General features: G+C 49.7%; 1 protein-coding gene across 5 annotated transcripts in view; it reads left to right on the plus strand.

Annotated features, from left to right (window-relative positions):
- TMEFF1 (transmembrane protein with EGF like and two follistatin like domains 1) overlaps nucleotides 1-26,348 on the plus strand; it is a 55,471-nt gene that overhangs the window by 7,043 nt on the left and 22,080 nt on the right. For 2 of the 5 annotated variants that reach the window (XM_077310858.1, XM_077310857.1), the window contains exons 2-3: nucleotides 15,777-15,886; nucleotides 17,359-17,488. In XM_077310858.1, coding sequence (XP_077166973.1) covers nucleotides 15,777-15,886; nucleotides 17,359-17,488 — 240 coding nt within the window. Of the gene's footprint in view, nucleotides 1-2,108; nucleotides 2,240-12,832; nucleotides 13,137-15,776; nucleotides 15,887-17,358; nucleotides 17,489-26,348 lie in introns of those variants that run through there. The other 3 variants (XM_077310854.1, XM_077310856.1, XM_077310855.1) reach the window with 3 other exon arrangements.

Consider the following 26,348-nt stretch of genomic DNA (forward strand, 5'->3'; position numbering starts at 1 on the left):
GTGCTCCTCGAGGAGATGCCTTTGACCTTTGAAAGTGCTTGCCATACCCCATCACATGGGGGACAGACCTGTGGGTGCTGTGATGCCTTGCTTGCCCTCATGAACTGTGGTTCTTCTGATTCAACCCCGGTTTCCATGCTGTTAAGAACTGCATCTCCGACTAGTCTGCACCAGCAGCACTGTGCCCAGCTGCCCCCAGATGCTTGGGCCGGAGCAGGTTGCCCTGCCTCTTCCAGGTCTAGAGGGGAGCATAATCCCTGCTGCTCCGGATCCACTCCAGATTGGTGTCTCTGGACAAGGCAGCCGGGATGGCGAGGTTCTGCCACGCTGTGGGGCAGCAACGACCTATTTTTGTTGGTTTGAAAAATGCAGTACTGCATAACCGCAATAGCGCATTCTTCCAACAAACAAAAGCCCCAGGTGGTTCTGCCACGCTGTGCCGAGTGGCGGAGCTGCCCGGGGCATTTTTTGTCCCTTCCGGGTGCCATAGGCTCGACCGCAGGTAGGGAGGAGCCAAAATTATCTGTGTCCCTTTGATGTGGGGCAAGTGAGGGCCTGAGTCAGGCCACGCCTGGGAGGGCCCTGGCCCACTGACAACATACCATGGAAATGGGAATTTGACCCATCACCGGACGAGTGGTGGGTTGGGGCAAATTGCTGGTGCAGAAACCATCTCTGTTAGAACCTGAGGCCAGGCCTGCCTTGTCCAGGAAATCCTTTGTGTTCTTCCCTCAGGGGGGCAGCTAAGGAATTCGTGCCACCGTTCAATTTGGGATCGTAGCAAATGTGTCCCCCCCACCCCCACCCAGGCATTTGGGGGGTGACATCTTTGCCTTTAAGTGCTTTTGTGTCTTCAAACAGCAGGCTGATTCGCAGTTTCTCTGGCAGTTAGGAGGCCTTGGTTTTCCCACTGGCCTTTTCTACAGGAGAAAAGCAAACTGTCTGCGGACGGAGGTGATGTTAGGAGCCTGGAAGCTGGGCTGGCAACCCTGAAGACCAGCCCGGGCCCCCTCAAAGTCCTCCTGTGTCTGTCTTATGGGCATGGGGGGTTGGGGAAGAGGGACAGGCCTGTTTTCTCATGGAGAGCAGAGCTTTGATGCCGTCAGTGGGACCTTGGCTCTCCTGGGGAGTCCTGGCACCCTGAGGGTGAAATCGCCTGAGGCATTAGGAGTCTGTGACCCTTTTCCGTTCTTTCTCCCTGAATTTGCTTCTGGTTCAGCTTCTCCCAAGCAGCCCTTCAGCTTTGCAGGAGCCTTGTTATTTATTTTGTGCCACTTTTCTGCCCAAAGAGGGTCCCCGGAATGGAGAATATCAAACATTAAAAACATTTTAAATGTTATTTAAAATATTTATGCAATTTGATAAAGCACATTATCACACATATACAAACAACCAGAGAGGAGGGCCAATAACATACTTATGGGCTCCACTAGGGGTGTTGTATTTTGTATCCCGCCTGCCTAAAGTCGGTTCCCTTTTGGACTTGACAAATGGTTCAGAACGGAGGCAAGAATTCATGAAATCTCCTATAACACTACAAACCATCCCTCCCCGAAGTGCGCTGTAACATGAGCAAAAAGAAAAAAGCATTTTGCAAAAGTGTATGGCATGAATGGGAGATAAAAGTAATGAAATGGGCTTCATCATAATGAAATGCTAGAGAAGAATTGGAAATTGGGGGGGGGGTCGTGTTCTTTGCTGATGGATGCGGCCGCTGGCTGCTGCACAGGTACTTTAATAGGCAAGTAGCCATTGTTCAGCAAGGCAAAACATTCTTTTGGTCTTTGCTTCTTGCATTCTCTTACTACCCTTTTGACTTGAGCATACAGTTATCTCTCTCTGCTGCTTGGATATCCCCTGGAGAACTCTGGGACCCCTCCGGAATAAGTCTGCCACTCCTCTGAGCTTCCGTAAATGCTTAACGGTGTGGTTTCTGAAGCCCATCTCCAGTTGCTGGAAGACTCAGGAGGTTTTACCCCCTGGGTTTAAAGTGGGCCTGGGAATTTGGCCTTTGTGCTGGGTTTTTCTATGGACCATAGAAGATGTTTCATAGCCTAGTTTCTAAACTACAGTCTAGAAGAGGAAGCCTGTTATTCCAAAGTGACCTCACCACATTGTCAAAGATGGTTTACCATCAAATAAGCAACAGTAGCACACAAACACTGCTGCTTCACTTTAGCTTTCAAAACCAACTGGATTATACTGTTTGTTCAACTGCAAGACAAGGTTTTACCACCAGGTATGCCATCAAAGAAAGAGGTCATCTTACCTTTGCATAGAAGTTACAGTTATCACTAAACATCATCACTAAAGATTATAAATGATAAATTATAATTTATAAATCATAATTATGAAGCTGATTCTAAAGTTGAAGTTATGTGCAGGAAGGGACTGTAAGCCACTTTGAGCCTCCTTCGGGTAGGGAAAAGCAGCATATAAGAACCAACTCTTCTTCTTCTTCCTCCTTTTTCCTTCTTCCTTCTTTCTTCCTTCTTCCTTCTTCCTTCTTCCTTCTTCCTTCTTCCTTTCTTCTTTCTTCTACCTTTCTTCTACCTCCCTTAGGTGTGTGCTAACAATAAGGAGAGAGCACCCTGCCAATGAGGGTCAATCAGTTCAAATTGCGTACAGACAACTCAGTCCCTACCTGGGGGTATGCCAACAATATGGAGGGCATTGCGAATCTACTTGAAAAGGACGGCAGCCTTCCGGCGCTCAAATGCCGGGCAAGAAGGCATCCATTTCCACCATCGCCTCCTGGGTAGAACAATGCATCGTCAAAGCTTACAGCTACAAGGCCATATCCCTTTAGGGAAGATCATGTCACCTTCCACTCGAGCCACCACATCCTCTGCTGCTTCTCCTACCAGAGCATCAATACCAGCAGTGGTTCTCAACCTTCTTGGGGCCACGACCCCAACTTTGGTGGCGGCGCCCATGCAGGCGCGCAACAATCGAGGCAGCGTGGAGGCGGCCAGTGCCATGCCTCCATGCCTCCATGCCTCCATGCCTCCATGCCTCCATGCCTCCATGCCTCCATGCCTCCATGCCTCCATGCCTCCATGCCTCCATGCCTCTGCCTGCCGCCGCCGCAGTTAAGGCCATGGATGAGTTTGCTAATGCCGGCGGAATGGACATGGTCGCAGGAGGGCCCAGCCTTGTGGCCAATAATATTCTTATATATATAATGATTTTTTTTATTTTCATAAAGATAGAAATATAATCATCATTTGAGAATATACGACCCCACATTGACTCCACAGTGATATAAACTTTTGCCCAAAACTCTAAGAGCCATGAGTCTAAGAGCCATCCACATTTCCACTACATTAAAAAAAAAAAAAAGGCCTGTTTAGATATACAAAAGAAAAGTTATTATTAGTCAACTTACTTGAGAGATCGTAGACCTCACATTAACTGCTTGATACAATCTAAGAGCTATCCTAGCAGATATTTCTAGGTTTGAGTTAGATGCTTAACATTAAACATTTCTTATAGCACAGTATGAGTTTTGGCCCTGTATCAATACAATGAAGGGAGAGGAAAGTAGGGCTTTGCCTTAAAGATGTACAAAGAAAAAAAATTACAAAAGTATTTCATAATTTCTCCTTATCCTTAATACAGATACATCTACAAACCATTTATACTTGACCCATTCTAAGAGCCATCCTGACAGGTATAAGTTGAGAGCTTTGCATTTTCTACAGATCAATATGGGCTTTGGCCCTATAACAATACACCAATAAAAAAAAATAATAAGGGGGGAAAGCCCCATTTTATATTTCCAACGCTAACGATTATATTACCTATATGCCTACTAAGAAAAAGAAACAAGAGAGAAAAAAGGCACTGCTTCCCCTTTTTCATAAAAATAGCAATGTAGAATACAGTATATGTTGTTAATACAGAGAATAATAAGATTTCCAGGTTTAGATTAGATGCTTAACATTAAACATAAAACAATATAAGCTTTCAGTCTTCTATAGCTTCTCCTTATCCTTGGTTCTGATACATCTACAAAACAATTTATGCTTGACCCATTCTAAGAACCATCCTAACAGATATATTTTCAGATTTAAGTTGAAAGCTTAACATTAAACATTTTCTACAAGTCAGTGTAGGCTTTAGTCCTAGGACAATACACTAATAGAAGAAAAAAAAAATAAGGGGGGAGAACCCCATTTTACATTTTCAGCCAATAATATTCTTGCCGGGTTCCACTGCCTGCTGGAAGGTTGGGGGGGGGGGTGCTTCACTGTGCGTAGGACTGAGATTGTGGTTGCACACCTATTGTGTTCTGCAGTGGAGTCTTGGTGCTGGCCATCAGACTCTTAGCTGGTGAAAGCCAGAGAAGGAAGAGGAGGTGCAGAACCTCTGTTTTTAATAGTGACACTAAAGGGCTGATCTTGTGCAAAGGTGGTTTTTGTGTATAAGCCATTCTTGTCAAGCATCAAGCAGATAAGATAATGTTATGACCATGTGACAGAGTTCAGGTTCGTTTTTACCCGTTGTGGGGAAAGGTCCCATGATCCAGGCCAGAGAGTTCGCTCAGGATGCCGTTTTAATAGCTGCAGCATTAAAAAAGGGTGGCATGGCAACTCCTGCCCCAAATTCAGCTTTCACCCACACGCAAATTAGGTCATTATCTAATTATCCAATCAGCACAAAATGTGATAAGCTCAAGGCCTCTGCCTTATCTCTAGTCTTGTTCATCTTCAGTCACATGGTGGGAGTGTTTTCCCTGTCCAGTTCAGCTTCCGGGGACCTTCCCCCTGCGTCAGGCAAGCTGTCGAGGCACCTTGCATGTATCTTAGTCTGTACAAAGTTCACTCTCCATTTCTCTAATAGCAGGATGCTTTACAAGCGGGGAAACCCCATGATGGTCACTCCATCAGTCCCCCCTTGAACTCCTGAGTTGATTTGATAAAGAGAAGGAGTTCCCTTGGGTTTTCCCTAATGGAACTACGAGACCATTTCTGCATGAAGAATCCATTCCTGAACAGCCGTTGAATGTTGGCAGCTTTTAGAGCTCCCTCCACATGATGTCACCTGCATCCCGAGGCTGTCGAGTAGCCGGGTTATGATTTGGCCGTTTTTAACTCGCGATTTCAGGAATCACCAAAGCTAGATTTACCACCCTAAATGGCACATTCCATCAGTGAGCAACCAGGGATAAGCCTGTTTGGAGGGGGAAATGCGCAATAGGCTTGGCAGCTTTGTCCCACCCTCACACCCACCCTCCCCTCTCCATTTCCTGCTCCGAGTAATTGTTTTAAATACATGGTGTGGTCCATGTTGCAGCGCTACTGCAAACCTACATTGTCAAAGGTTTAATAAAATCTTTAAAGTGTCCATGGTATTTTTGGGATCAGGCAGGTAAAACCTCCTGTTTTCTGGAGGTGGGGAATGACTTGGGAATGAGGGGGTGGGTGGGTGGGGGGGTGGGTGATCGGGCTGGCTTCTCCCGATTATACAGGGGAGAAGCATTTTATTGCATCACGGTGCGGACTTGGGCATTGATTTTCATTTTGCAGGAAGGTGAGATCGTGCAATACCACCCACCTGCAAAATAACCCCCCATAAACCCCCCCTTGTGTGGCAACTAATCCGCTGCTGCTTTGTATCCTAGGGGGATATGTTTCAGTGGGACGCCTGATACATGTCCACAGAGCAGAATGGGCCCAAGAGTAACAAATTTCTCTCTTGCTCAGGCGTTGTTGATCCATCAGACATGTACCTGGCTCTTTAGGCATTAGAAAAGCATTCAAATAAATGTCTGGTGCAGGTGATTTTTCTTCTCTACAGATGACAAAAATCCCTGGTCACAGTAAAGTTTGCTACTATGACAAGAATTCCCAGGATTAAGTATACTTACGATGGCTATTTCGTTTAACCCTTATTATAACACTTTGGATGAGAATAAAACATACATATCTCTATGGATATTTGTAGAGAGTTCCAATTCCCAGTGTGCTCTGAAAGTCTACGTCAGGTAGGGGATCTAACCAATTAGTAATTATAGCAGGGGTCTACTCTATTTACTCAGAATTAGAAAGGTCGTTTTCCGAAATCTTAACATTAGGTGCTTTTTAGTATTCTGCCCACTTGTGAAAACAAACATTTCTTGTTTAAGAACAACCTGCTGTTTTATCATCTTCACATCACATCCTGTTTTCTTGGACCAAGGTATATTGATCATAGAATCTTTGAACCGTCCCGCGGCGCGGAGTGCTGCGGACTAAATAATTCAGTAAGGGCTGTTGGGGAGGAGTTAGGGTGGGCTCTGTCCGAGATAAAAACTCGGAGGAGCTCCTGATTCGCTCCTCCAAGTGGCACTCCAGGGCCAAGTGTCTGTTGGACACTTGGCCCGTCTCCCGAACGCTGCACCACAGATTCCACTCCTCCCGAGCTGCCATCCTGCCCGGATAGCTGCCAGGGAGGAGGCTCGCCCCACGCCGCTGGCCTTGGGGAAAATCCCTTCCCCTCCGGCCACCGCTGCCCTTCGCCGCCAACGGCGAGAATAGCCACCGCGCTCCCCGCCCTTCCGCAAACCTTCCCCGCAGCCCCCGCGCCCAGCCACCGCGGCCACCACTTCCCCCGTCCCCGGCCCTCTGTCCGACCTTCGCCGCTGCTGCCGCGGCCACGGAACGCCACCGCTGCTTCTCAGCTGACGCCGCCGTCCCCGCTCTTCCTCACTGCCCCCGCCACCAACCAGCACGCTGCGAAATGGCCGCTGACTCCATGAGGCTGCCATCAACGCTTCTCCGCTGATGCCGCTGGCCCTGCTCTTCCCCGTCACCAGCCAGCATGCTGCAAAATGGCTGCCAACTCCACGAGGCCGCCGCCCAGCCGCTCCGCGCCAAGCCGCGCCTACACACGTCGCCGCCCAACCTCTGCATCGCACCGCCTCTAAGGACTCCGCCGCGCCATCACTCCACTGCAAGCGCCGCAAATAGCCCTTGCCGGCCGCTCCGCCACGCCGCCATCGCCACACATAGTCCTCGCTGGCCGCGTGGCGCAACATGGCCACCTGATCCCCTCTTCGCCTCCTTCTCGCCGCGCGTGTCCTCGCCCTGGTAAGTACCGCCCCAGTAGACTTGCTGAGCCCCGCTGCCCTACCTTGAGCAGACATTGCCCTTTTTCTACCTTTAGGAGTTGACAGGGGGGTCCAGGAAGAGCCCTTCTTGCGCCCATTTTATTGCTTTATAAAATGGGCTTTGATTCTAGTCATAGAATAATAGAGTTGGAAGGGACCTCCTGGATCATCAAGTCCAACCCCCTGCACTATCCAACCTCCTGCAGGTCACTCACAACCTTATCACTCATTCCCTGTCACCTGCCACCCCCTTGAGCCTTCACAGAATCAGCCTCTCCATCAGATGGCTATCCAGCCTCTGTTTAAAAATTTCCAAAGATGAAGAACCCACCACCACCCGAGGAAGCCCTTCCACTGAGAAACCGCTCTGTCGGGAACTTCTCCCAGATGTTTATCCCACTAGTTCTGGTCTTCCGTCTGGGGCAAGAGAGAACAACCTCTGTATGGCACCATTTTAAAAACTTGAAGATGGTTATCAGATTTATTTATTTATTTGGATTTTTATACCACCCATTCTTTATAGCTCTGGGCGGTTTACATGGAATCCCCTCTCAGTCATCTCCTCTCCAGGCTAAACAGACCAAGCTCTCCTACATTTCCTCATACGTCTTGGTCTCCAAACCCTCACCATCTTTGTGCCTCTCCTCTGGACACATTCCAGTTTGTCAACATCCCTCTTCAACCGTGGTGCCCAAAACTGAACACAGGACTTCAAGTGAGGCCGAACCAGAGCAGAGTAAAGCGGTACCATCACCTCCCATGATCTGGACACGATACTCCGTTTGATACATCCCAAAATCCCATTTGCCTTTTTAGCCACTGAGTCACACTGTTGATTCATGTTCAATGTATGGTCTACTAAGACTCCTAGATCCTTTTTGCACATTCTTGAGCCTATCAGGATCATCCTGTAATTAATTAATTAATTAATTAATTAATTTATTTATTTATTTATTTATTTATTTATTTATTTATTTATTTATTTATTTATTTATTTATTTATTTATTTATTTATTTATTTATTTATTTATTTATTTATGTGCCACCGTTCCCCTTGGGCTCACGGCGCTTTACAGATTATGTCTTCTGCTGTGTTTGCTACCCCTCCCGATTTAGTATCGTCTGCAAATTTAATAAGTATCCCCTCTAATCCCTCATCCAAATCATTTATAAATATGTTGAACAACACAGGCCCCAGGACAGATCCTTGGGGTACTCCACTTGTCACTCTTTTCTAAGAAGATGCTGAACCATTAACAAGTACCCTTTGGGTATGATCTGTCAACCAGTCATTGATCCACCTGACAGTATTAGGAGCCATACTGCATTTTACCAACTGAGTGTTTGATGATGTGTTCCAAAATTTTGCCAGCTTCAGATATCAGGTCAGTAGTTACCTGGATCCTCCTTTTCCCCTTTCTTGAAGATGGGGACAACATTTGCCTGCTTCCAATCGTCTGGCACCTCACCTGTTCTCCAAGAAGTGTCAAAAATAATGGACAGAGGTTCAGAGATGATACCTGCAAGTTCTTTCAGTACCCTTGGATGCAGTTCATCTGGCCCAGAAGACTTCGTTTCATTTAAGGAAACTAGGTGTTTGTGGACTGTTCCAACAGTGATCCTAGGCCACCATTCCCGTCCCCCATGTTCTGTTATGTTTTTGCCACATTGAGCACCATTTTCCTCACAAGAGAAGACGGAGGAGAAATAGGAGTTAAGCAGTTCAGCCCTGAAAATTTCACTTTCTTGTCCTCGCAGTGGTCCTATGGTGTCCCTATTCTTTTTCTTGCTTGAAATATAACTAAAGAAGCCTTTTTTGTTATTTTTAGCACTTCTTGCTAGCCTAAGCTCATATTGAGCTTTAGCTTTTCTATCACTCCCCCTAAAATTATTAGTTATCTGTTTATAGTCGTTCTTGGTAATAAGGCCTTCCTTCCATTTCTTAAATGCCTCTTTTTTATTCCTCAAATCATTTGACAACGGCTTATGGGGCCACCTTGCTTCCTTAGGCTCCTTCCATCTTTTCTTCTGATTCCAGCCATAGAAATTTCTAGACAATCTAAAAATATGTCTATAAGTAAACCCACTTTTTTGGTGATTCTTACCTATCATAAATCTCCTACTTCTTTTGAGCTTAGCCCTAAGCTGAGCCTTCCTAAGAACTAACTCTCAAGTCAGATCTCAGCCTAATCAACCTTTGGGCTTCGCCACATAGCCCCACCCTAGCGAATTCTTCCTTTAAACTTTATACTTCCACTGCTGCTTCTTGCTGCTACCTAACCCCACGCTATCTGACTTGTACTTCTCCTCAGCTCAATCCCCAGATCCCCTTTCCCCTCCTAGCAGCGCCTGTTGTTCTTCTGTCTCTTCTCTTGGAGATGAGCTCTTCCATGTATCCAGAGTCACAAATCATCCCACAAACTGTATCGTTGCATCACTTGAACCGCTGCAGGGAGGCCCCTGCTGCTTCCAGAAGGCGCTGGGCACGTGAAGCATCCCACTCGAGTCAAGCGGGCCTGTAGGCCGGCTTTCTTCCCAGCAGCTTCAGCACTTCAGCTCTGGCAAACCGTTCAGTTGTCCAGTTCCGTTTCTAGGCCTTTAAAGCATCCCAGTTTCTTCTCCAGGCTGCTAAGGCTCAGGGCAGTTTACAAGAAGCGGGAACAATACAGTTAACTCCGTTTATAATACTGTGGTAACAGCAGTAACAATAACAGTATAATGATCATAATAAACATTGATTAACTCGTACTCAGGCCCGGTGGGTTGGGCGGATCTGTCATGAGTGTTGTGGGAGGGAGGTCTCGGGCCCCGTGGGAAGCGGTGGGTCAGGTCGGCCTCAGCCCAGAGCCCGGCGGAGGAGCTCCCTTCTGCAGGCCCGGCGGGACTGTTCAGGTCCTGTCGTTTGCAAAGGGCTCCAAATCAGCAGCTGGCCTCTCCTCCTTAGGGGAATAAACTAGGCGCGGGAGCAAATACCCACAGTGCCCTCCGTCCCCCCTAGAAAAGGGGATCTAGGGGTTGTGCAGGTAAAGGTATGTTTCCTTTTTCGCCCCATCTTGCCTTATTATAAGTAATATCTGTGTTTGTTGTTATTTATGGGTTTTATTGTATGGTTTTTATTGGGGGTTTTATACGTTGTGACTCGTCTCAAGCCTCCGGGGAGAGGCGAGTAATAAATCTAAATGATGATGATGATTGATGATGATGATGATGATGATGATGATGATGATGATGATGATGCCTGTTAGGATGCCTTGCTCCTGTACAGCAACTCAGTGCTTCCCTTCACCTGAGACCAGAAAAAGGGGTAACTGGATCCAAACTTTCCCAGAACCACATTTGAGTCATTCAGTAAGGCTGTTTCCTTCTGAGCCAGCTAGACCGGCTTCCCCCAAAGATAAGTCCTCCTGCTTCTTGGAACGCCGGGGCTCTCAAACGAGCCGGTTCAAGAACGTCTCTCCGCTGCTTGCACTTAGAAACTTGGCAGACAGTCTTTTCTTCAGAGAGGGCCAGCATGGAACATTTTAAAAAATGCCAGAAAAATACACCTTTTTAAAGAACTCCAAAGGCTAGCAGATTCATAAACCTGCCTGCTGAGGGCGCTCCCGAACTGTCCTCCATCGTCTTAGATCTGTCCCACCAAAAGTAAGAAATTGCTTTCTTTAGGCAGAGGGTTATAAAAGCTTTTTAAGTTTGGTGCATGAAAAGACGGCTTGCAGCCAGGTCACCACAGCTTCGCCAAATCTTGTAAACAGTAAAGTTTTCTTTGGGATCAGGCGTCTTGATTGGAGAATGGGGAAACGGGAGAGGCACACCGCCTTCTCTGTCCGTATATATATATTGCTTCAATCCAGATCCACTTTTCAACATTTTTATCCGTGATCTGGATGAGGGGGTGGAGGGACTCCTCATTAACTCTCCTGATGATGTCAAGTTGGGAGGAGCAGAGAACACTCCAGAAGATCTGGACATGCTGGGAAAGTGGGCAAATTAGAACAAGATGCAATTCGATAAGAAGTGTGGAGTTCTCCGTCTGGGTCACAGACACGAGAAGCAGCATCCTGGGTGGCAGAGACTCTTCTGGGGAGCAGGGTGATCTTGGGGTACTCGTGGATTGTAAGCTCAATAGGAGCAGATTCATTTTTATGAAGATTTTTAGGATTAATAAAATACAAATGCTATTTCCTGATAAAGATGACAAAAACGATATAACATTGTGCTCCAAGGTTTCACTAGAAAGGCTATCGCTGGCTCTTCCTTAGAGAGATGTCTCTGCTGGGAATATGAGCGGGAGAATGGAGTCCCCAGCGGGGATCTGTGCCCTGGGCTTTCAGAGAAACACGAGGCCAGAATCAAGAGCAACGATTCCCTCTCGGCCAGAGTAAGGGATTTAAATGGCCTTTTGCCGATTTAAGTTGCCAATAAAACATTTCGATGTGAGGAAAAAACCACAAGGCTACTCTGTTAAGAGCATGTTGGAAATGACAAACGCAGTTTGTGAAGAGGGAGTCCCTGTGAAGACTCGTTTTCCGTGACTTCAGTGGCCATCTCTGCTAGGAGCAGGTCCCGGCACCTCTGTGTAGCAGAACGCTAGAAAGAGCAATCAGTCATGAGCTGGGGGACCACATAGAAAAAAAGATCTTTTCAGGTTCAGAAACCACAGGCAACTGTGGCCCAGTTTCATAGTTATAAGATTTAGCTGCCTTAAATCACAATGCCCCCAATTGAAAATCCCTCTTAGGCTGATTCTGCATGGCAGCAGCCACACTGGGCCCCTGCCAGTGCAAATTTCCGTGGGGCATGTGGTCCCCTGCTGAATTGTGTCTCCCTGGGAAACGCAGCAATGGTAGACAGGTTCCACCATGTGGGGGTGGTGGCTTCAGGGTTTTTTATATTTTACAGGGAGGTGGGGTTGTGTGGAACACAATACCTGTATCTTGGATCGCTCATCTTGTCCCACCTCCTCCCACTGCTGTCTCTGCCTCTTCCCCTTCTTATTGGGATTCCTGACTCTCTTGGACCCCTGCTGTCTCCCCCTCAGTTATACCGGGTGTATGTGGGATATCTGTGCTTGGGGACTGGTTTTCTTTCCAACCACTCTGTTTCCCTTTGGGTTTCCCGTTGGTTGCTTTTGGGTTTCTCTGCTTTCTTTCTCCTGTTTGCTAGAGCACTTTCCCAACCCCTGGTTTTCTGCTTGATGTACAATTGGTTTCCATTTTGCTGTTGGTGGATTTATGTATTTCTGGAGGGATGGCCCCGATCGCTAGTTTCAGCGTCTCACAGCTGCCCTGTCCAGTTATTAACTATGTGTAGGGTGCAATCTTTTGTGTGATGTCTGTTTCTGGAGGGGTGGCCCCGATCACCAGTGATGGCATCTTAGGGTTGCCTACAAACCCTTCCTTGCGAGTAAGCCCCTTGAATAACATGGGCTTCCTTCTGTATAGGTCTACCTAGGGTTCGTCTCTATGGAATCACAATTAACGGACCATTGTTAGTCCTTGGGATTTAGGGAGGGAGGACAGGGCAGTAACTGGAGAGCGGAGGAAACACACAAGCATGGGGACCTAGAGCTGGGAGGGACCTCAAGAATCATCTAATCCAACTCCCTGAAGAGTGCGAGAAATTCACAGTCACTACCGTCCCCCAGGAATCCCTGTGCTGTGTCTAGACTAAAGAAGGCGAAAACCCTCCAGGGTCCCTGGCCAGTCTCACCAGGAGGAGAATTCCTTCCTTCCGGACCCCAAAGTGGGGATTGGCATGACCCTGAGCAGGGAAGATGTTTCCATGGGACCCATCAGTAGAACCTTGAGGAGGACCTCTACCCCTGGGAAGTGGCTTGTGAAAAGTGGGAAACAGAACAGCCTGTGTTTTTTAAAGAATTCAAGATGGCTAAACTGGTGTTCCAACTTAATTCTCTTCCCAATAAGGTACCTAGTTTTGGTATCCGATGTCTACTGGGAGTACTCTTGGGAACAAATTAGACATGAGCTTGTTGCACTCAGGAATTGTGGCGGCCTCTGTTCATCTCACAGGAAGATTTTGCCAGGTCTGATTTCCACCTCTTCAAAGGTGCTGGGAAGGAGGCTTGGGGGGAGTAGTTTGCTAACTTGCTCCTTTAGCTGGATGCTGTTCCTCAAAAAGGGCAGGTCTCAGTTGCTTAATTCCTGCTTTTAACTACCGACCACATCACAAAGCGATTGCTTTAAGTCTTGCTGGGGTGTTCTAGTTTGTCTTCCTCTTCCAGGAGGTGAAGACTTGCCCTCTCTATCTTTCCAGTTCTTTCTTATTGGCAATAGCTGTGAGCACTTTTTGATGGAAAATAACTTTGGAAAACTGAGGGAGAAGAGCAGGAGGAGAAGGGAGAAGAAGGCGAGGCTCAATCTCTTTTTTCCTCAATCCAGAGTGCCTTGCCTTCCTTCCTTCCTTCCTTCCTTCCTTCCTTCCTTCCTTCCTTCTCCTTCCTTCCTTCCTTCCTTCCTTCCTTCCTTCCTTCCTTCCTTCCTTCCTTCCTTCCTTCCTTCTCCTTCCTTCCTTCCTTCCTTCCTTCCTTCCTTCCTTCCTTCCTTCCTTCCTTCCTTCCTTCCTTCCTTCCTTCCTTCCTTCCTTCTCCTTCCTTCCTTCCTTCCTTCCTTCCTTCCTTCCTTCCTTCCTTCCTTCCTTCCTTCCATCCTTCCTTCCTTCCTTCCTTCCTTCTCCTTCCTTCCTTCCTTCCTTCCTTCCTTCTCCTTCCTTCCTTCCTTCCTTCCTTCCTTCCTTCTCCTTCCTTCCTTCCTTCCTTCCTTCCTTCCTTCCTTCCTTCCTTCCTTCCTTCCTTCCTTCCTTCCTTCCTTCCTTCCTTCTCCTTCCTTCCTTCTCCTTCCTTCCTTCCTTCCTTCCTTCCTTCCTTCCTTCTCCTTCCTTCCTTCCTTCCTTCCTTCCTTCCTTCCTTCCTTCCTTCTCCTTCCTTCCTTCTCCTTCCTTCCTTCCTTCCTTCCTTCCTTCCCTTCCTTCCTTCCTTCCTTCCTTCTCCTTCCTTCCTTCTCCTTCCTTCCTTCCTTCCTTCCTTCCTTCCTTCCTTCCTTCCTTCCTTCCTTCCTTCCTTCCATCCTTCCTTCCTTCCTTCCTTCCTTCCTTCCTTCCTTCCTTCCTTCCTTCTCCTTCCATCCTTCCTTCCTTCCTTCCTTCCTTCCTTCTCCTTCCATCCTTCCTTCCTTCCTTCCTTCCTTCCTTCCTTCCTTCCTTCCTTCCTTCCTTCCTTCCTTCCTTCTCCTTCCATCCTTCCTTCCTTCCTTCCTTCCTTCCTTCCTTCCTTCTCCTTCCTTCCTTCCTTCCTTCCTTCCTTCCTTCCTTCCTTCCTTCCTTCCTTCTCCTTCCTTCCTTCCTTCCTTCCTTCCTTCCTTCCTTCCTTCCTTCCTTCCTTCCTTCCTTCCTTCCTTCCTTCCTTCCTTCTCCTTCCTTCCTTCTCCTTCCTTCCTTCCTTCCTTCCTTCCTTCCCTTCCTTCCTTCCTTCCTTCTCCTTCCTTCCTTCTCCTTCCTTCCTTCCTTCCTTCCTTCCTTCCTTCCTTCCTTCCTTCCATCCTTCCTTCCTTCCTTCCTTCCTTCCTTCCTTCCTTCCTTCTCCTTCCATCCTTCCTTCCTTCCTTCCTTCCTTCCTTCCTTCCTTCCTTCCTTCTCCTTCCATCCTTCCTTCCTTCCTTCCTTCCTTCCTTCCTTCCTTCCTTCCTTCCTTCCTTCTCCTTCCTTCCTTCCTTCCTTCCCTCCTTCCTTCCTTCCTTCCTTCCTTCCTTCCTTCCTTCCTTCCTTCCTTCCTTCCTTCCTTCCTTCCTTCTCCTTCCCTCCTTCCTTCCTTCCTTCCTTCCTTCCTTCCTTCCTTCCTTCCTTCCTTCCTTCCTTCTCCTTCCTTCCTTCCTTCTCCTTCCTTCCTTCCTTCCTTCCTTCTCCTTCCTTCCTTCCTTCCTTCCTTCCTTCTCCTTCCTTCTCCTTCCTTCCTTCCTTCCTTCCTTCCTTCCTTCCTTCCTTCCTTCCTTCCTTCCTTCCTTCCTTCCTCCCTCCCTCCCTCCCTCCCTCCCTCCCTCCCTCCCTCCCTCCCTCCCTTCCTCCCTTCCTCCCTCCCTCCCTCCCTCCCTCCCTTCCTCCCTTCCTTCCTTCCTTCCCTCCTCCCTCCCTCCCTCCCTCCCTCCCTCCCTCCCTCCCTTCCTTCCCTCCTTCCTTCCTCCCTCCCTCCCTCCCTCCCTCCCTCCCTCCCTTCCTCCCTTCCTTCCTTCCTTCCCTCCTCCCTCCCTCCCTCCCTCCCTCCCTCCCTCCCTCCCTCCCTCCCTCCCTCCCTCCTTCCTTCCTTCCTTCCTTCCCTCCTCCCTCCCTCCCTCCCTCCCTCCCTTCCTTCCTTCCTTCCCTCCTTCCTTCCTTCCTCCCTCCCTCCCTCCCTCCCTCCCTCCCTCCGCCATGATCCCAGGGGTATCTGTGTACTTAGGCCCCTGGAGGATAGAAAAGCAGCTTCAGGGAAGGCAGATTTTGGAAGACAGATGGCCAGTGGGGAGAAAGAGTCAAGACTCCAGTGGCTGCTTTCCCAAGTGCTGCCATGGCTGTATTTTGCATGCTGTCCTTTGCTGTGTCAGCAGAAAGCGGTCCTTGTTCCTGCCGTGGCCTGACAATGTTAAAGTGCTTTCTGTACAATCTCCTCTCCCTTCTGTTTCTCTTTCCCATGCAGAATTAAACGTAAAAGAATCAGATGCAAGAGTATGCGATGAATCATCGTGTAAATATGGGGGTGTTTGTAAGGAAGAAGGAGAGAGTTTGAAGTGTGCATGCCAATTCCAGGTAAGGATTTTTCACATTTGTCAGCTGCTGTATTCAGAGATATTGAGCTATGCTGATAAATGTGTCAATCTGAGCTTTTGACTGCCCTAAGCAAGCGTTTATATAATCCAGTGGAGCCCGTGTTTCAGAGGCTGAATGCAGGAGCAGACTGAAAACAGATGCCAGTTTCCACTCACAGGTGGTGTCCACAGGAGGGTTTGCCAGTTGCCCTGTGCACAAGGTCATCTTCCCAGGCACACTCTGGATCAGCGATCAGCCTTGGGCCTCTTCTTCCATTTCCACGTACTGCTTTCTTTCCCCTCCTCCACATGCCATTTGTCCATAGATGTGCACTAGCCAATAGGTGCTGACCACACCTGGCTTTTCCCACCCTTCTAAAACCAGAATGCCCAAGAGCATGAGAATGTCACAGATGTTTTCAAGATAGTCAAGGAGTATTTGAACCATTTTGCCTCACGTTACCTGTTTCTGCTGATATTGGGCCATGCTGGGCATAAACTGGCAAATGAACCCACCCGTCACCTGTCCTCTCTGCAGTGACACCGGGGAAGGGCATGACCTCCACTCTCGCAGGTTTTGGAGAGTCTCTTACTGTTTCCAGCTTCCCCCCAAACTAACACTGAGTGAGAATGAGGCAGGCAACCCCTGGCACACCTGCAGAACGGAGCAGGCCAGACCGATTTCCTGTGCTCGAGTGAGTGGGGCAAGTCCCTGGGACACAGCAGTGCATCTGGCTAAGGACCCCCTGTCTACCCCACACAGACCTTTTGCTTGCTGGTGCACCAGCATCTTCACAGCTATAGTTTGCCATTCTGTTGGCGCTTGGGCCCAAAAGCTTACCTTTTCCTGCTTTGCTTTATATGTCACTCTGTTCTCGAGAGCCTGGCTCATTGGTTAAAGAGCTGGAGTGAGAGCTGGTGAGCCTTAGTCCAAATCCTGCCTCTGCCTCAGTCGCTTCAAGGAAAGGGTTTCACCCCGTGACCCTCAGTGGTGGGAAAAGTCTTCACAGTAACGTTCCTGCTGTACAAATGCTCAGCGCAGGCACAGAAGAGGGTCGTTGCCTTGCCCCTTGGGGGTCACGCACTCAGGAACGCTGAGACGGAGCCTGGAGGTTCTTTGAGTCCAGGGACACCTTTAAGGCCAACAAAGTTTTATTCAAAGTGGATACGAAAACCTCGGCCTTGTCGGTTTTGAAGTGCCACTTGACCCAGACTTTGGGCATTTTGGCCTGTGACTGAGAGCTTATTGTGCAGAGTTCTGCCACGTTCTGCCAAGCAGGGAGGGGTCCCAGGCAGCTGTGCGCATTCCTAGCTTGCTGCGGGTGGGTTTTGCGGGAGAACGGAGTGGGCCAATGGGAGGAAGCTGCCAGCCCCCAAATCCCACTCTCTCGTTTCTCCTGAGCTGCGGCAGTTCAAAAGGGTATCGCATAACTGATTTATTCCCCCCTTCTCCTCTCTCCCCCTCCCCCTCAGTGCCACACAAATTATATTCCTGTCTGTGGCTCAAACGGAGACACGTACCAGAACGAGTGCTTCCTGCGCAGAGCTGCCTGCAAGCACCAGAGAGAGATCACTCTCGTCGCGAGGGGGCCTTGTTACTCCGGTGAGTTCACAGTGGATGGCTTCTCCAACGGGAGGGGCCTGCGGAGCATGCAGCCTCCCCCCCCCCCCCAAGGCCAAGGTGCACTTGTGCATGGAGCATGCAGTCCTGCTGTGGGTGTGGCCCAGAAGAGCTTTAGAAAACAGGTTGCCACTGATCAATGGTGCGGCAGAAGAGGGACCAGGCAGCTGTTCTCTCCCCTCCCCTCCCCTCCCCTCCCCGCTACTCGTACTAGCCGTCTGCTCATCCCCAGTAGCATATTGGACACCTTCCGACCTGAGGTGCTCATCTTCCGGCGTCATATCGTTTTGCCTTTTGAACTTGTCCATTGGGTTTTCATGGCAAAGATACTGGAGTGGTTTGCCATTTCCTTCTCCAGTGGATCACCTTTTGTCAGAGCTCTCAGCTATGACCTGTCCATCTTGGGTGGCCCTGCACGGCAGTGGTCCCCAACCTTTATTAGGCTGGGGACCGGCAGGGCATCGGGCCGCGCCCGCGGGGGCCGCGCCCGCGGGGGCTGCGCCCGCGGGGGCTGTGCCCGCGCGGGCCACGCCTACGCATTGGGCCGCGCCCGCGGGCCGCGCCTGCTGATCGGGCCGCGCCCGCTGATCGGGCCGCGCCTGCGGGCCGCACCCATGGATCGGGCCGTGCGGGCGCGGCCTGCACGGGCACGGCCCGGCCCTGATTCCCTCTCCCCGCCCTCCCCGCAGTAAGAAGCTTCCCGGGCCGCAAGCTTGCGGCCTGGGAAGTTTTTTACTGCGGTGGGGGGGGCGGGGAGAGGGAGCCGCGGCCCGGTGCCATGGCCTTTGCGGCCCGGCGCCGGGCCGCGGCCCGCAGGTTGGGGACCACTGCTGCACGGCATAGCTCATAGCTTCTCTGAGCTACGCAAGCCCCCTTGCCACGACAAGGCAGCTATCCTTGAATGGGCATTTAGGTAGGAAAAACCAAATACACCAATATAAGATGGGGGAGACTTATCTTGGCAGTAGCATGTGCGAAAAGGATCTAGGAGTCTTTAGACCATATACTGAACATGAGTCAGCAGTGTGACTTGGTGGCTAAGAAGCCAAATGGGATTTTGGGCTGTATCAAACAGAGTATCGTGTCCAGATCATGGGAGGTGATGGTACCGCTTTGCTCTGCTCTGGTTCGGCCTCACTTGGAGTACTGAGTTCAGTTTTGGGCACCCCAATTGAAGAGGAATGTTGACAAAATGGAGCATATCCAGAGGAGGGCAACAAAGACGGTGAGGGGTTTGGAGCTCAAGACGTATGAGGAAAGGTTGGGGTAGCTTGGTCTGTTTAGGCTAGAGAGGAGACGAACTGATAACCATCTTCTAGTATTTAAAAGGGTACCATATGGAGGATGGAGCAGAATTGTTCTCTCTTGCCCCAGAGGGACAGACCAGAACAAATGAGATGATATTAATTCAAAAGAAATTCCGTCTAAACATCCGGAAGAAGCTCCTGACAGTTAGAGCGGTTTCTCAGCTGAACAGGCTTCCTCGGGAGGTGGTGGGTTCTCCATCTTTGGAGATTTTGAAACAGAGGCTGGACAGCCATCTGACGGAGAGGCTGATTCTGTGAAGGTTCAAGGGGGTGTCAGGTGACAGTGGATGAGCAATTGGGATGTGAGTGTCCTGTACAGTGCAGGGGGTTAGAGAGCCAGTTTGGTGTAGTGGTTAGGAGTGCGGACTTCTAATCTGGCATGCCAGGATCGATTCTGTGCTCCCCCACATGCAGCCAGCTGGGTGACCTTGGGCTCACCACGGCACTGATAAAACTGTTCTGACCGAGCAGTGATATCAGGGCTCTCTCAGCCTCACCCACCCCACAGGGTGTCTGTTGTGGGGAGAGGAATGGGAAGGTGACTGTAAGCCGCTTTGAGCCTCCTTCGGGTAGGGAAAAGCGGCATATAAGAACCAGCTCTTCTTCTTCTTCTTCTTCTACATGACCCAGGAGGTCGCTTCCAACTCTATGACAAGGAATAGGGGGAAAAGGCTGCCGGGAAGTTTCCACTTCCTGACCCTCAGCTTCAGTGCAGAGACAAATATGGTAATCAAATTGGGGGCAAACAGATGGCAAATGCAGACACTGGAAATGGTCTGGGGTACAATGCCGAACTTTAAAACCAAGAAGCATGGTGTCAGCGTGGTGTAGTGGCTAGGGTTTGATTCCCCGCTCCTTCCCTACATGCAGCCTGCTGGGTGACCTTTGGCTCACCACAGACCTGATAAACCTGTTCTGACCAAACCGTAATCTCAGGGCTCTCTCAGCCTCCCCTCCCTCACAGGGGAGTGTGATGGGGAGTGGAAGGGAAGGCGAATGGAAGCCACTCTGAGACTCCTTCGGGTAGAGAAAAGTGGCATCTAAGAACCATCTCTTCTTCTTCTTCTTCTTCTTCTTCTTCTTCTTCTTCTTCTTCTTCTTCTTCAGAAATCTCAGGGCTCTCTCAGGCTCCCCTCCCTCACAGGGTGTCTGTTGTGGGGAGAGGAAAGGGAAGGGGATTGTAAGCCACTTTGAGGACTCCTTCGGGTAGAGAAAAGCGGCATCTAAGAACCAACTCTTTTTCAGAAATCTCAGGGCTCTCTCAGGCTCCCCTCCCTCACAGGGTGTCTGTTGTGGGGAGAGGAAAGGGAAGGCGACTGGAAGCCCCTTTGAGACTCCTTCGGGTAGAGAAAAGCAGCATATAAGAACCGACTCTTCTTCTTCTCCTTTAGTAATCTCAGGGCTCTCTCAGGCTCCCCTCCCTCACAGGGTGTCTGTTGTGGGGAGAGGAAAGGGAAGGCGACTGGAAGCCTCTTTGAGACTCCTTCGGGTAGAGAAAAGCGGCATATAAGAACCGACTCTCCTTCTTCTCCTTTAGTAATCTCAGGGCTCTCTCAGGCTCCCCTCCCTCACAGGGTGTCTGTTGTGGGGAGAGGAAAGGGAAGGCGACTGGAAGCCCCTATGAGACTCCTTCGGGTAGAGAAAAGCGGCATATAAGAACCGACTCTCCTTCTTCTCCTTTAGTAATCTCAGGGCTCTCTCAGCCTCCCCTCCCTCACAGGGTGTCTGTTGTGGGGAGAGGAAAGGGAAGGCAACTGGAAGCCCCTTTGAGACTCCTTCGGGTAGAGAAAAGCGGCATATAAGAACCGACTCTCCTTCTTCTCCTTTAGTAATCTCAGGGCTCTCTCAGCCTCCCCTCCCTCACAGGGTGTCTGTTGTGGGGAGAGGAAAGGGAAGGCGACTGGAAGCCTCTTTGAGACTCCTTCGGGTAGAGAAAAGCGGCATATAAGAACCGACTCTCCTTCTTCTCCTTTAGTAATCTCAGGGCTCTCTCAGCCTCCCCTCCCTCACAGGGTGTCTGTTGTGGGGAGAGGAAAGGGAAGGCGACTGGAAGCCCCTATGAGACTCCTTCGGGTAGAGAAAAGCGGCATATAAGAACCGACTCTCCTTCTTCTCCTTTAGTAATCTCAGGGCTCTCTCAGCCTCCCCTCCCTCACAGGGTGTCTGTTGTGGGGAGAGGAAAGGGAAGGCAACTGGAAGCCCCTTTGAGACTCCTTCGGGTAGAGAAAAGCGGCATATAAGAACCGACTCTCCTTCTTCTCCTTTAGTAATCTCAGGGCTCTCTCAGCCTCCCCTCCCTCACAGGGTGTCTGTTGTGGGGAGAGGAAAGGGAAGGCGACTGGAAGCCCCTATGAGACTCCTTCGGGTAGAGAAAAGCGGCATATAATAACCGACTCTCCTTCTTCTCCTTTAGTAATCTCAGGGCTCTCTCAGCCTCCCCTCCCTCACAGGGTGTCTGTTGTGGGGAGAGGAAAGGGAAGGCGACTGGAAGCCCCTTTGAGACTCCTTCGGGTAGAGAAAAGCAGCATATAAGAACCGACTCTCCTTCTTCTCCTTTAGTAATCTCAGGGCTCTCTCAGCCTCCCCTCCCTCACAGGGTGTCTGTTGTGGGGAGAGGAAAGGGAAGGCGACTGGAAGCCCCTTTGAGACTCCTTCGGGTAGAGAAAAGCGGCATATCACACAGACGTCACACAGAGAGCTGCTTCCAACACACCCTCTTGACTCCCCGACTGAGATTACAAGGTTCTTCTGACTTCTGTGAATCTGGGCTCAGGAAGTGGCTTCGTCGTCAGGCCTGCTAGCGTGTCTTCCAGTGTGCAGCAAATCCCCTCACTGGTTCCGGCTTTCTGCCTGTTGTGTAGTAGGTGGCACATCACGTCAAGATGCGCGGTGTGTTTCTGTGCGTCTTCTCGCTTGGACATGGGAATACGGGCTCTGTCGTCTTCATGCAATGCTCTGGACAGTGGTACATCTGCCCGAGTCCTTCAGTCGTTGACAGATCCATTGTGGCTCTCAGACACATCCATATTCGGCATCTGATGTAGATGTTGCCACAGTCTCTTGCTTGGCGCTGGCCCGGCCTATGATGCCGTTGCCATAAAAGGTCAGGAAACCACTAGATGACTTCCTGTCTGTGAGGTTGCTGGCCCAATCAGCGCCAGTCAAAATCCCAAGTTCGGGGTAGCGACTTGCTGGTAGTTTAAGCTCAATCTCCAAATATCTGGTCACTCTCTTAAGCGCATTCCAGTCTGTAATGGTGGGCTGCTCTGCTCTTCTGCATAAGCGACCAACTGCAGTCGGAAGGTCAGGTCTAGACAGTGTGGGTAAGTGTAGGAGCTGACCTAAGGCTGGACGCTATCTCATGTTGCCTGTTAGTAGTTCACTCCCATCTGTTTGGTTTGTGTAGTTGACACTCCTAGGTGTAGATGCATGACTGGATTCCTGAAGATTTAATTCTCTGCTCATGGTGGATGAAGAAACTTTTTTGTACTTGAATTCCTAAGTAGTGGTTTATTTGTTCAAGATTCTTTATCTCAACTTCCTAGATGATGCCCAATCTACTTGCTGTCACCTGGATTTTCAGAAGCCAAAATCAGATCCTCAGCATAAATCAGCATGCAAGTCCATTTCCCATTCTTGTATTTGGTGTAAAGGCACGCCTTATCTTCACTTCTTTTAAAGTCTGCTTGTAGCAACATGTCCTTGAGTTTCATGTTCCAGGCTCTGGTTGAATGTTTGAGACCATAAATGCTCTTTTGCAGTTTACAAACAAGATCTGCTTTGTCTCTATCTATCTAACTAAGTAAATCACCTAATAACAATTCATTAGTCATTTGTGAGCGGAGGAGGCATCCGAATGAGCCGTTGCAGGCCGACACAGCCAGCGCCGTGCCGTGAGGGGGGAGGGGGGGCGCGGGCACCGGTGTGCAACTCGGCGCACACACGCAGGCTGGCTGTGTCGGCCTGGGACAGCCGATTTGGACGCCGCTGCACACAACACTATTTACAGCTATATCAGCCTTTCAGAGAGAAGAAGTGTAGTCAAAAGGCAGATTCAGACCACTGGGTGTCACCCTATCCATTCTGAACAGTAATCAGCCTCACCTCTTAGTAATGTCTGTATCTGGTTGGTTGTCTTATGAGTGTCATCTTCAAAATGTCCCAATCCAGAGAACCTTAGTTCCCCTGTGATTGAGTTCTGTAAACTAATGGGGCCTCAAGAACACTGTTATGGAGTTTTGCAGATGCTCAAGGATTCTTACTTTAACAGCTCATGTGGAAACTGCCAAATCAATCAATCCACATGGACATGTAACCAAATACACAGTATATTTTGTTTTACAGTTGATGAATAATTTGATACGTAATCTAAAGTTCCTACTTGGAGGTTCAGATATCCTCCTTTCCAGCATATATTTGCATGCAGCACAGCCACCACATTGCTAACTGCCAGTGGGCAAAACCTCTACATGTGTTTGGACTGAACTTGAAAAGTTAACATCTCCTGTAGATTTTGCCCTTTTCTCCAAGCAAAAAGAGGCTTGTTGTCACAACCTTTAATATAGTATTTCTCAAAGCGTTCTCTGCTCTTGGCTGCATCTGACCTGGCTGCATCTGATCTGCATCTGCAGAACTTTAAGGAGTTTCTCCTTCTGTGCTGTAGCTGTCATCTGGGGATACCATCAGGTCTCCAGACCCCCTGTAAAGTTTGAGGTCGCTGGCCTTCCTCCAGGTGGGCTGATCTTGAGATGGTTACCTCATTAGTGATAGGGTCCTATCGGCTTTAGACTGGCCTGCATAGCCTACCATTGTGCCCTTTTTGGCCCCAGCATCTAGTTTGTGCCTTTTCTCTACTGGCACGTGTGCATATGCTGTGCAGCCAAAAATGCGTAGGTTTCTTATAGATGGTTTGTGCCCATGCCGCAGTTCATGGGGTATATGCCCAGTGGCCTTTGTGTACAGTCTGTTTTGTGTGTGTGCTGCATTCATAACTGCCTCTCCCCAGAGTTCGGCTGGTGGATTGTCATGCTAGCAGAGATCTTACTGCATCTAGCCGTGTTCTGGGCTTTCCTTCAGCCATTCCATTCTGTTCTGGACTGTAGGGATCCGTAGTCTGATGCAGGAACCCTCCAGGCCTCAGCTCCAGCTGTGCTTCTTGGGACAGAAGTTCTGGCCCCATTATCTGACCAGAGTACTTGTGGTGCCTTGTTGGAAAATGTGTCCTTTCCCATGGCTCCTAAGTCCTTTAGGTGCACGAGCATCTCCCACTTCTGCTTTAATAGATACACAACACAATAGCGTGAGAAATCATCAATTACAGTAATAAAATACCAACTACTTGTAGTCTCTGGTAGGGGACCGCTTATATCTGTGTGGATCAGCTGAAGCGTTCAGTTGTTCTCCCTTCACTGTTCTTTGGAATTGAAGCTGTCACTGCTTTGGAAATTAAGCAAGAATCCCAGTTAGTTTTATCATGAGTATAAGTCACAAAATCAAAACCTTCAACCAGTTGATTTCTCTTCATAAATTGAATACATTCAGAACAGCAGTGTGCTAGTCTTGGGTGCCACACCCGATCACACAAAGGATGAGCACAGGTTTCTGCTACATTCACCTTGTGCTGGTTGTTCATTGCAGCTTTTAGTTTCCCATCACTTTCATCAGAGTCTTGGTTCACTTCATACACTGGGAAAAGGCCTTTGCTTCTAAATCCTGTGAGACAGAGCTGATTATTTCTGTATACACAACATTCACCATCTTCAGAGGAGACTTTAGATCCCTCTTTGTTCAGCTGAGATATTGATAGAAGACAAGGTGTAAATTCTGGAATCAGCAGTTCATCGATACACTCGTATGGCCGTAAACAAGGTGAAATAACATGTCCACCAGGCTTTAAGGCAGTGGTTCTCAACCTGTGGGTCGCAACCCCATTGGGGGTCGCTTGGCCCCTTCCCTGGGGTCGCCAGGTGTCCGCCACCGCCACAGCAGGTGGTGGCAGCAGGCGGGGCGGGGTGGGGCGGGGCGGGTGGTGGCGGCAGCCAGCGGAGGTGGGAGCGGGTGGAGGCAGCGGAGCCAGGGAAATGCCAGTTGTGGTGGGCATGCTCGCGGGCACCCACACGCCACCTGAGGCCGCCACCGCCCCAGCCTCTGCCCAGTTGGGGTCCCGGACAAAGCAAGGCTGAGAACCGCTGCTTTAAGAGGAAGTCCGTCTCCAGCAAGCAGAGCCATTCCCCACCAGGGTTGCCTGTGACCCCAGGGTTGCTCCAGAGCCCCAGAGGGGTTACTTCAGTTGAGGGAGATTTAATTGTTTTAAAACATATTTTAATTTTGTTTTAAATGTACCGGAGTGGTTTCCTCCTTACTTGGGCAGATTGACTCACCTCTTCCCAAAGCGTCCAATGATGGGGTTGGGTCTTTTGGGATTTCTGCGGCTGCCTTGTTGGATTTACATGCACTGGGAAAGGAGTGGTGTGAGGGGGGAGCTGAATGTGCTGCACTCCCCCCCCCCCATGGCTCCTCCCAGGCCCCCCTCTCAGAATCTCTTCTCCGAGCCCCGCTGTCAGGAAATGGCTGGAGGAGGACTGTGGCAAGCAGAGGGATCCAGCTATCCAAGCAGGAGGCCACAGAGTCCCCCCTCCAAGGCAGGCACTCTCTCGGGAGGGTCCGGGCACGTGGGTGCCTGCAGGAGAAACGGCGGGGAAACAGAACGAGGGACAGAGCCACGCTGGGGCAAACCACGGAGAAGGGGTCCCTACTATGTTGGGTGCAACTTCAAATGCAAGAATAGAGACTGGGGCTGACAGAGAAGACAGGGGGGGGAGAAATGGGGACGTTCCTGCACTTAGGAAAGACACCGGGGCCACTCTGGAGAGTGAGATGGGGGGGGGGGGGAGAGGCACACTGAGAGAACATAGTAGACTAACTAAGGAAGGGGGGGGGGGGGAAGGGAAAGTCAAGCCCAAAAGGGACAGGGAGGAAAGAGAGAGAGTAGTGAATACTTACCAGATGGTCCAGCGGGGATGAGAAGCACAACAAACCCAGAAGGGGAGAGGAAGGAAAACACACACCTCCCCACTCAGTTGCAGGAGCGGAGCCAGCGTGTGAGCCCTTGGGGAGAAGCTGTGGGGGGACTGCGAGAGAGGAAAGGGTGGCAGGCAAGAGGGTGGGACGCCTGAGAACCAGAGAGGAGGGGGGGACCAGGAAGGGGAAAAGAGGGCGGAACTTTAAGGAAAAGGGCAGGAGAGGAGAAGGAGGAGGGAGAAACGTTGATGGATGGGGACGTATAAGAGTAACAAATAAACTTCATTGCCTGGAAGGTTTCTCCTATTACCAAAAGCAAAATGGCCCAAAGGGGTGGGGTGAGGGGCCGGGGTGTGCAACCTGCTATTTGGACAATAAAACCAGAGTCCAGGAGCCCCTTTAAGACCAACAAAGATTTATTCAGGGCGTGAGCTTTTGAGTGCAAGCACCCTTCGTCAGACTATAATCTTTTTACATGACAGGGAATATATAGCAAAAATCAGTTCTGTTACATC

This window comes from Paroedura picta, chromosome 14 (genome assembly GCF_049243985.1).
Source record: "Paroedura picta isolate Pp20150507F chromosome 14, Ppicta_v3.0, whole genome shotgun sequence".
NCBI classification, from domain to species: domain Eukaryota; kingdom Metazoa; phylum Chordata; class Lepidosauria; order Squamata; family Gekkonidae; genus Paroedura; species Paroedura picta.